Source organism: Medicago sativa, chromosome 3, assembly GCF_051527215.1.
Source record: "Medicago sativa cultivar Bolivia chromosome 3, Bolivia_mono, whole genome shotgun sequence".
NCBI lineage: Eukaryota > Viridiplantae > Streptophyta > Magnoliopsida > Fabales > Fabaceae > Medicago > Medicago sativa.
Genome location: NC_140751.1, coordinates 10,159,271 through 10,170,033, shown reverse-complemented (window position 1 = coordinate 10,170,033; position 10,763 = coordinate 10,159,271). Strand labels below are relative to the sequence as shown.

General features: G+C 32.0%; 1 protein-coding gene across 1 annotated transcript; it reads right to left on the bottom strand.

Moving 5' to 3' along the window:
- Positions 1–980: 980 nt before the first annotated feature.
- LOC146935590 (F-box/kelch-repeat protein At3g23880-like) lies at positions 981–4,522 on the bottom strand. Its single transcript, XM_085750753.1, has 2 exons — positions 3,936–4,522; positions 981–1,826 (listed from the first exon to the last, which is right to left on the bottom strand). Exons 1-2 carry the CDS (start codon positions 4,464–4,466, stop codon positions 1,170–1,172), a joined length of 1,188 nt encoding a protein of 395 aa, XP_085606879.1. The 5' UTR covers positions 4,467–4,522; the 3' UTR covers positions 981–1,169.
- Between the last annotated feature and the right edge of the window lie 6,241 nt (positions 4,523–10,763).

Sequence of the window (10,763 nt, the reverse complement as noted above, 5' to 3'; positions counted from 1 at the left end):
GCACTTAATTCAGTTGGAATAGGACCAGTTAAATTGTTGAATTGAAGAGAAGGAATAATAAAAGAATGAGACTTGGTGAGTAAGCTAGGAGTTGAACTAAGATACTATTTGACTAATTGAATATATATTAGAGAGTAAATAATAATTCTGAAAGCACAATATCAAATTTCAACTTTAAACCTATAAATCACAGACATCAAAGAAAATTAGCAAGCTATCGATTCTCAACTAAGTTATTGGGAGAATTACGCAGATCAGTGTTCAAATCCAGATCATGTTATATTGTTACTTGCAGCAATTTAAAATGAGTGTTGTTCCCTCCTTGCTGCAACCAACTTCCACCAGATAAACTGATTGAATATATATTGTAACTTTAAATTCTGCCCAAGACCGACAGAGATTGAACCGAACAATGGGTTTATCGAATACTTTATCACTACAATGGCCTGAGGAAAATGATATTGTTTTGTAAATTTGAAAACAGATTATTGTATTAACATCGTCATTATGGATCTTGGTTGTTCCATATATATTGATGAGTTAAAGTTGTTTGATTACCCTGTAATTTGTTCCTTCCAATCTTAAATTAATGACCGAGATTGTTGACTGCATGTAGTATATAAAAGCATAGTGGATAGGTCAGTTTAGCATGAACTTCATAAGGAGAAGAAAATTAAACCAATAAATAATAGTCGATTTTTAAAATTAATTGTTGCAAATATTTTTACTAAATTCGAACCAAACCAACTCTACAAAACATACATTTCACAATTTTTAAGATTGTTCCCAACTCCTGCATCCAACTTCCACTTAATAAATTGGTTATGAATTATAACCTGAAGTTCTACTCAAGATTGACAATGAATACTACTGTATATGGCCAGAAATCCTTTGTAGGATATTCAACACATCTAAACTCTCTAATGCAGTCAACATAGGATTCAACCATGAACTAGCAAATGAAATCAATAGCAAGTCGAGAAATATAAACTTAACTCATAATAATTAACATCATCCAATCCACATAATTTGATCCAACAACTAGCAATAAGTACAATGAAATCATCAGACAAAATAGTCAAACTATCTAAGGAAAACATAATTAAAGAACCATCAATAGTCATCATGCCAAATGCATCCAGAAAAACAAACGGTTGTTGCATACGAGATTAATGTGGATGAGGACAAGGCAAAACCAAGCTCTGCATATGTTCATCAGCATAACGAATTTGGTTGTTAGAAAGTTCAAAAGGTTCAGCAATACCATCTTTCTGATTATACATAATAGCATCATACTCTTCTTCGCAAACTAGCATCACGACATCTCCATTTTCGGATAGGCACACTGGCAACAACAACCAATTAAGGAATTCACCAATTTGAAGATCAACATAGCTAACATTCACCAACTGAGTCCAAGACTCTTGAACTCCAAACTCTTTCATTTCCCACAAAACAAAATGGGTTCTCATGTGGTTATAATAAAAACACAAGCAACCCCTCAAAACAGCAAGGTTTAGTAGATCTTGGGACACTACGGTTGTACCATCTGGCAACGACATATACTTACACGTCTCCGTTCGCAAATCAAGCGATAAAATCAATAACTGGTTGATGGTAACATTTTCCCATTCATACAAATGATAATTTAAGTTATGATGTGCCAACCAGTTAACACTACCATTCACGAATGGTCCAACGATAGTCCTTTTTACTAAAATTGGAAAATCAGGGCAAGCAAGAGTATTTCTCCAAGAACTATCGCCCATGCAATGAACTTTCGCCTCCATCTTTTGTGCTATACAATTCCAAAACACAGCTACCACCTAGAATGGAGTAAATAGATAAATTAATCCAAAAAGATTAAAAGTATGTGATTAAACTAAAGAATTGTATCCCCTTTTTAACCAATGTGCAATGATAATTGGCTTAAATGCAGTTTTGGCCTCCCAAGCAAGGTTATCAAAATCGGGACTTTACTTCAAGTCGAAAGGGAGTAGCAAAATCGGGACTCGTAAAATCGCAATTAAAATCGAAGGATTTTACTCAAGGACTTTTGTAGAATCGATGTAAGATAGCAAAGTCGGGACTCGTAAAATCGCAATCAAGATCGGGAGTCAATTTCTAGACTCAAGTTTTTGGACTTGTTATGGTGTCTTCTCCGGCGGACTGGGGGTCGAGTGGTGGTGGAATCCGAAGGAGTGCTAGAGTAAGTCCAATTGTTCGGATGTTTATTTGGACTCAATTATGGTGATGAGAAGTGTCACCTTTGTTTTGTAGTTTCTGTCAATCTGTCCATGTTCGTCTTGTGCAGGGTGATAACACGTAAAATGCACTACTACTTTAACTCTACTTACACAAGTTTTGATCTCGATTTTATAGATTTTTGCAAATGATATGTTGGTATTGTGTGTCTATTTCAAGTATATGTCGATTAAAAGTCCACGCGCGTCAAAATGATGAAAAATGATTAAAAAAGGAAGAAAGTTCAAAGTCATCATAAAGTCAACAAATCTGATGAGAAAATCAACGTCAGGCTGACTATTAGGACCGTCACGCAGGCGGCTGACCCCAGTCATGGCTTTGAGATGCTGATTTTTCCCCACATTCAGAATCAGTTACCTCCAATTCCTGCATTTTCTCCACCTCTTAAGACATGATGAATTTTTTTAGAGAGAAATTAAGTTATTTAGAAACATCTTATTTTAAGTGCTTATTTGTAGTTTAAGCTTTCAGTTTTCCTATTTATTAAAAGCTTGTTGATACAATCACATTTCTACAGTATACTTGATCATATTTATTTCAATTACATTACCAATTCCAAATCCAATTGTTGCTGCTGTTCTATTTCCTCCTGTTGCTGCGGTTTACGAGTGACTATCCCATTCAATGGTGCTTGCTTATAACACTCCTCCCGTGGCTTCCTTCTTTTTATTTTAGAGTATCCATCACTTTGCTCCTATCGATAGTCCTTTTTACTAAAATTGGAAAATCAGGGCAAGCAAGAGTATTTCTCCAAGAACTATCGCCCATGCAATGAACTTTCGCCTCCATCTTTTGTGCTATACAATTCCAAAACACAGCTACCACCTAGAATGGAGTAAATAGAGAAATTAATCCAAAAAGATTAAAAGTATGTGATTAAACTAAAGAATTGTATCCCCCATTTTAACCAATGTGCAATAATAATTGGCTTAATTGCAGTTTTGGCCTCCCAAGTATCACAATCTTGTGATTTTGGCCAACTAGAAAAAAAAAAAAAAAAATCAGCCCCCTAAATTTACCCTCTTTTGCACTTTTGGCCCGCAGACCAATTTTGATCAAGTCAATGCATATGTGGCACCCACATCACTTAAAGTGAGGTGCTACGTGTGACTTTCTATTTTCTTAAAGGGTGTCAAAATCGCAAGATTGTGATACTTGGGGGCCAAAACTGCAATTAAGTCTAATACATAAAGTGATATGGGTGCCACGTATGCATTGACCCAGTCAAAAATGGTTTGGAGGGCCAAAAGTGCAAAAGGGGTAAACTTAGGGGATGATTTGTTATTGTATTTTATTGAGGCCAAAATCGCAAGATTGTGATACTTAAAGGGCCAAAACTGCAATTAAACCATAATAATTTATTTTTATAGTCTATTTTGTGTCCCACTTTTTTTGTAACTTCAACTATTCATTGAAAATCAATAGCTAGAGCTCAAGCACAAGAAGTGTACTAGTCCATCACTAAGGCAATTCATAATACAAGTGCCTTATACCCTCCTATGAGCGTACAACAAATATTTTAAACAGGAAAATAGACAAGACAACAACACTCCAAAATCAACAAGTGTTCTTAGTTGATACACATAGTTGACATATCCCTATAACTCTCTCTCTCTCTGCAACGCTTCAAATAGAAAGGCGAAATAACTAGTAATAGAAATTTTACTAACCTTGTATGTGTCACTTGAATCATCATAGCCGAAACCAAAGTGGACATTGGACAACATATTATCATTAGGAGGCGGAGGCATGATAGTCAAATTTGGTGAGTCTTGGGATCTTAACCGTAAAGTAGGGTTCCAGAACTGAGTACAAATTTCTTTATTTCCACCCTTTGGTGATTTTTCACTGATCAAACAGACCAATCCGTTAGCAGAGCCAATTGAAACAAAAAAGTTCCAAAAATAGTTCCCGTTCATGTTAAAACGACGACTAGCGTCTTCTTCTTCGGTAATGGATGACGGGTTTTCGAGTAAATGACGCACTGAGTGCGGAGTTATAACCCAAGTATTGTTTTCCTCTAAGCTAATTAGGGTGTGTGAATTTTTAGGTAATCTTTGAAGGTGAAGTTTTGTGAATTCAGGGTCGGAAATGAGTGAATTATAGTGTTTGGATACACATTTGAATCTCGCGAGAGGCTTCACCGGAAGCCGCAATATGATGTCTTCTATGAGTTCTGGAAGAAGTATTGGAAGAGACATTACACAATTGAATTACTTTTTTTTTTTTTTTGAGTTCACTCTATTTTCTTAGAGAAGGATCGATTGAGAAATAAAGGAAAAGGAGAAAGAAAAAAATTAGGGTTTTGTTTGTGAAGAAGGAAATGAGCGAAAGAAATGAAAAAAAGGTGAGAGTGGGAACTCAAACTTTGCATTCTGTTGGCTCAATGGTTCGATCACTTACACCATCTTATAGCAGTACATTCTTACATAGGAAAATGCTGCTGACCTATTCTTACATAGGAAAATGCTGCTGACCTTTAAAAATGAAGCTACTAGTCCCAATGTCCCACAATATTTTTTCACATTCACGGGATTGGATAGTTAGCTTATGGTTACAAAGTTTAAGGTCACCAATTTAAATTTGTACAAAGGAAAACATTGATCTAACATCTAAATTACTAACCGATGATGGAGGCTGAAATTAATTTGTGGTCGGTGAGTTTTCTCAATTTTAATTTTCTTTACTTTAAGAAGATAACAATGAGGGATGGACTATGTCTATTAGCCGTGAGTTCTCTAATTTTTTTCTGTAAAGCGTTGTGAAAATAAGCTAGTTTCATTTTTTTTTAAGTAAAATTTGACGAAAAATTGTATTATCTACTAACAATATATGAAAGTTGAAGTACAACAAAATTTCGTAATCGTCCTCTTTAAAACTCATGATCACATTAATTTTATGTGCATAATGGTCATTTTGCAAAAACTTATTTTAATTCTTTTTAGAAAAATTAAAATTAATTATGGATAGTGGTCATCACAATTGTAACAAATTTTCATGGATAACTACGAAATTAATTGATTTGTTAAAAAAGTTACGGATAAACAAATTATCTACTTTTACTACTACTACCAATACTATAATAATAAGAAAATAAGAAAATCTTATTCGAGTAAATTTCATAATTATCCTCGATTAAACTCATAATCTTCTTAATTTTGTGGATTCAATCGTCATTTTACAAAATAAAAAACAAATTTATTCATTTTGAAAAAATTATTATATATTTTTTTATTTATCTTCCTAGCCTAACTAATTCCCTATGTATATTTACCACTTCCAAGCATGACTAATACAGTGATGTTGATATTTTGAAAATAGTCACCAGTTTTTTAAATTTTATCATATCGACTATAACATATCGTTAAATCAAAATTTTCTTCTGCATATATAAACATATAAAATTTTCAACGAATGTGGTGCAAATATTTATCGATATTTTAAATATAAAATAAAAAATTGTTTCATAGAAATACTTCATTGATGTTGATATTTTTAAAGTTGTCATGAGTTTCAGAAATTGTATGATATCGATTTTCTCATATATGTACATAGAAATTTATTTATGAATATATATATATATATATATATATATATATAAGCACATAAAATTTGCAATGGGTAAGGTGCAAACATTGAACGGTGTTTTGCATATAAAATAAAAAAGTTATTCCCTATTTATATTTTGATAATATTAATGAGTTTCCACGATTTTATCAAATCAACTTTCTCATATATTTACATAAAAATTTGTTTTTGCAGATAAAAAACATAAAATCTGCAACGGATGCGATGCAAACATTAAACAGTGTTTTGGCTATAAAATAAAAAACTATTTTATAGAAACACTACATTGATGTTGATATTTTTAAAATAATCATGAGTTTTCAAAATTTTATCATATCGATTTTCTCATATATGTACATAAAAATTTATTTATGCATATATAAGAACATAAAATCTGCAACGGGTGCGGTACAAATATTGAACAGTGTTTTTCATGAAAATAAAAATTTATTCAATAGAAACACTATATTATGGTTATATTTTGACAATATTAATGAGTTTCCGCAATTTTATCATATCAACTTTCTCATATATTTACATGAAACTTTTTTTCCTGCAGGTAAAACACATACAATCTTCAACGGGTGCAGTGCAAACATTGAACAGTGTTTTTTGCATATAAAATAAAAAATTATTTAATAAATACACTACATTGATGTTGATATTTTGAAAATAGTCATGAGTTTAAAAACAACTATTTTATTGACTTTCTTATATATGTATATAAAATTTGTTTTCGCGTACATAAGAAAATAAAATCTACAACATACGCGATTCAAATATTTAACATATTTTTTTATATATAATGTATGAATTTTTTTTATAATATTAACAAAGTAATTATTTTTTATATGATTACCACAATGTTACGTGACCCGTGCGGAACCGCACAGGTCTATTACTATAGAAATGAATTCAGATTCTCCTGAACGATAATTTTTTTTTCCTTGCTCCGCCACTGGTTAAAGTGATCTTTTCACGAGAACATCAAGAAAATGTTTATTGTTATAAACAAAATTTTAAATACTAACTTGTTATAAACATCTAATTTAAAGAACCACACAAGGTATTTAACTTATAGTTAAAATGATCTTTTTCATGACAACATCAAGATTGATAAAATGGTAAATTAAGACATGAGAGTTTTAAGACGTGAGACTTTTAAGGACTATATGTATGGTGGTTGTGAATATGGTTGGTGGTAATGATTTTTATGGTGTTATGTGGTGGTTGTGATGATGGTTTCTGGTGGCGGTTGTGAAGATTATTAGTGGTAATGGTGTTTGTGGTGGTTGTGATGATGGGTTGTGGTGGTGGTGGTTGCGAAGATGGTTGGTAGTGATGGTGTTTGTGGTGTTATGTGGTGGTTGTGATGTTGGTTTGTGGTGTTGGTTGTGAAGATGGTTGGTGATGATAGTGTTTGTGATGTTATGTGGTGGTTGTGATGATGGTTTGTGTTTGTGGTGTTATGTGGTGATGGTTTTGTCTTTGGGTTTCTATTTAATAGGTGCCAAAAGAAGGTTGAGGATGCCATAATGATTTTGATTATTATCAAAGTTTTTGTGTGGTGGTGATGATTTTCTAGAGCTAAATCATATTCTGATCTATTTTGTTTTGGATATTGCCACACCTGTCGATTTCTTGAGTGATTGGTTTTTGGATTCTGGTTGGCCCAAACACTTTTGATTCGCGATAGGGATTTGGTGTCTTGTTCCAAATTTTTTTGGCTGATTATGGTGTTTTCTTCGGTAATAGGGAGTTGAGGGGTGTCAATTTCTAGACTCAAGTTTTTGATTCAAGATCCAATCGCTGTTATTTGAGTAGTCTGGTCGGCCAATCGCTTTTGATTCAAGATCGGGAGTCAATTTCTAGACTCAAGTTTTTGGACTTGTTATGGTGTCTTCTCCGGCGGACCGGGGGTCGAGTGGTGGTGGAATCCGAAGGAGTGCTAGAGTAAGTCCAATTGTTCTGATGTTTATTTGGACTCAATTATGGTGATGAGAAGTGTCACATTTGTTTTGTAGTTTCTGTCAACCTGTCCCTGTTCGTCTTGTGCAAGGTGATAACACGTAAAATGCACTACTACTTTAGCTCTACTTATACAAGTTTTGATCTCGATTTTATAGATTTTTGCAAATGTTATGTTGGTATTGTGTGTCTATTTCAAGTATATGTCGATTAAAAGTCCACGCGCGTCAAAATGATGAAAAATGATTAAAAAAGGAAGAAAGCTCAAAGTCATCATAAAGTCAACAAATCTGATAAGAAAGTCAACGCCGGGCTGACTATTACACCGTCACGCAGGCGGCTGACCCCAATCATGGCTTTGAGATGCAGATTTTTCCCCACATTCAGAATCAGTTACCTCCAATTCCTGCATTTTCTCCACCTCTTGAGACATGATCAGAAGCACTCTCTGATGAATGTTTTTAGAGAGAAATTAAGTTATTTAGAAACATCTTATTTTAAGTGCTTATTTGTAGTTTAAGCTTTCAGTTTTCCTATTTATTAAAAGCTTGTTGATACAATCACATTTCTACAGTACTTGATCATATTTATTTCAATTACATTACCAATTCCAAATTCAATTGTTGCTGGTGTTCTATTTCCTCCTGTTGCTGCGGTTTACGAGTGACTATTCCATTCAATGGTGCTTGCTTTTAACACTCCTCCCGTGGCTTCCTTCTTTTTATTTTAGAGTATCCATCACTTTGCTCCTATTGATTCACGTTTTTGTTTATTTTAATTCTCTGTTTCAATGATGATGAATGGTATAAATAAAAATCTATTTATTATTATTACTATGTTTGAGTAATTTTTACAGAGTTTGGAATAATGTTGATGAACGTCCTATCAACGGTATTCTGTTAAGTTGCATGGTTAGAAATTTGAAAAGAAATTATATTTAAGTCTGAAAATTTTGATTTTTAAGGATGAATTTTTACCGTGAAAACTGGAATAATCTGATACTTATTTCATCTTGAAAGAGTGAAACCTATATCTGTCTGTAGAAGATTCAGGAATTGATTTTAAAATACAGTGAGAGCGTTTTCTTTAATTAATTTAGAAATTACTAATTTTCAAAAGTTATTTTAAACTTGTAGCCGGACACGCGAAAGCGGGCTTCTGTGAGTTTAAAATACGGTTCCGACTATGCGTTAGTAAACAGAACCTTTAAATTAAATTTCTACTTAAAATAACTTTTCACGCAAAAATTGATTATTTTTCAAACATAATTTTGAAGTTGTAATGCATACGCGCGAAAGAGGTTGAATAGATTACAAAGTTGAAATTCAGTGTCGTACACGCGAAAGCGGAGCGGCCTCTTTAGATTAATCCTTTTACGCGCGAAAATATTTTGATGTTATAATAATAAAATATAACTTAACAAGTATTCACGATCGACACGAATTATATTCCGGTCTCTCGTCATAAAAATAATTAAAACAAGTTAATTTCCAAATTTCACAATCAAACTAAGGGCCCGTTTGTTACGGATTAAAATAAAAGTGATTTTGACATAAAATAATTTAGAGATTATATTTTAGAGATTTTTTGTGAAAAATCAGAATCTATTTTGCATTTGTTTACCGTAATAAAAATCATTTTTTTTAAACAAATAATCTAGTTTGTTTGGATACAACTATATAAAAGGGATTTTTTGTTACATAATTAGTTCAATCTTTTAAATCATATTTTCTCTCTCCTCTAAAAAAAATCTATTTTTTGAGAAGCTGTTCTTAACAGCTTCTCATTTGAAGCTGTTTTTAGATTACTTTTAGATTCTGATTTTTTTAAAAAAATATGTAACAAACGGATGCAAAACTCTTAAAAGTGATTATTTTTTTTAAAAAGTGATTTTTTTTCTTAAAAAAGCTATAACAAACGGGCTCTAATTAGCACCGCCTTAGATAAACAATGTGACAATAGATAACGATACTTGACATTGGCATCAATGGAATTCGAGATCTTTTATACTGAAACCAATATTTATGTGCACTTGCGGACCTATCACAGGGATTACGCTGTTAACTGCTGAACTGTAGCTGAAAGAGAAGACAATGTACACCAACTTACTAATACACGCTTTAAATTCTTTCTTCCCAACATTCCTAACATGTGCTAACGACTACTTTACACAGCATATCAATAAAATTCATCCATGCACTTTATTTTATTTTTGACGAAATTGATAAGTTGTTTTTTTAGGGGGAGGTTGATATATTGTTATAACCTATCATAGATTAAAACGACAAGTCCCCGCAAGTATATATTGTTATGAGCTATCAAAGTTCGAACTATATATTTCCCACTTATTTATTTCTTATGTTGAATTTCAATCATAAAGCTACTTGAGGCAAAAACCAACAAAATTCTAAATTGTCAATGTACTTTTGTAGATTAATACTCATACAAACTGTTTCAGATGCGGCATGTTTTTTGAGTAAACAACATGTTAGGGTTAGAGTCCATTTGTTACGAATTAAAATAAAAGTTTTCATAGTTTTTTTTTAAGAAAAAACCACTTTTTAAAAAAATAATAATCACTTTTTAGAGCATTCATCCGTTTGTTACAGTTTTAAAAAAAATAATAATCTAAAAACAACATCCAATGAGAAGTTGTTAAAAGTAGATTCTCAAAAAATAGATTTTTTTTAGGAGAGAGAAAATATGAGTCAAGAGATTGAACTAATTAATTTTGTAACAAAATATCACTTTTATATAGTTGTATGTATCCAAACAAACTAAGTTATTTTTTTTTAAAAAAAAAAATTTATTAGGGTAAACAAACACAAAATAGATTTTAAATTTTCGTAAAATCTCTACAATATAATCTCTAAATTATTTTATGTCAAAATCACTTTTATTTTAATCAATAACAAACTGGCCTTTTATAAAAAAATTAGAATCTATTTTGCGATGTTTATCAT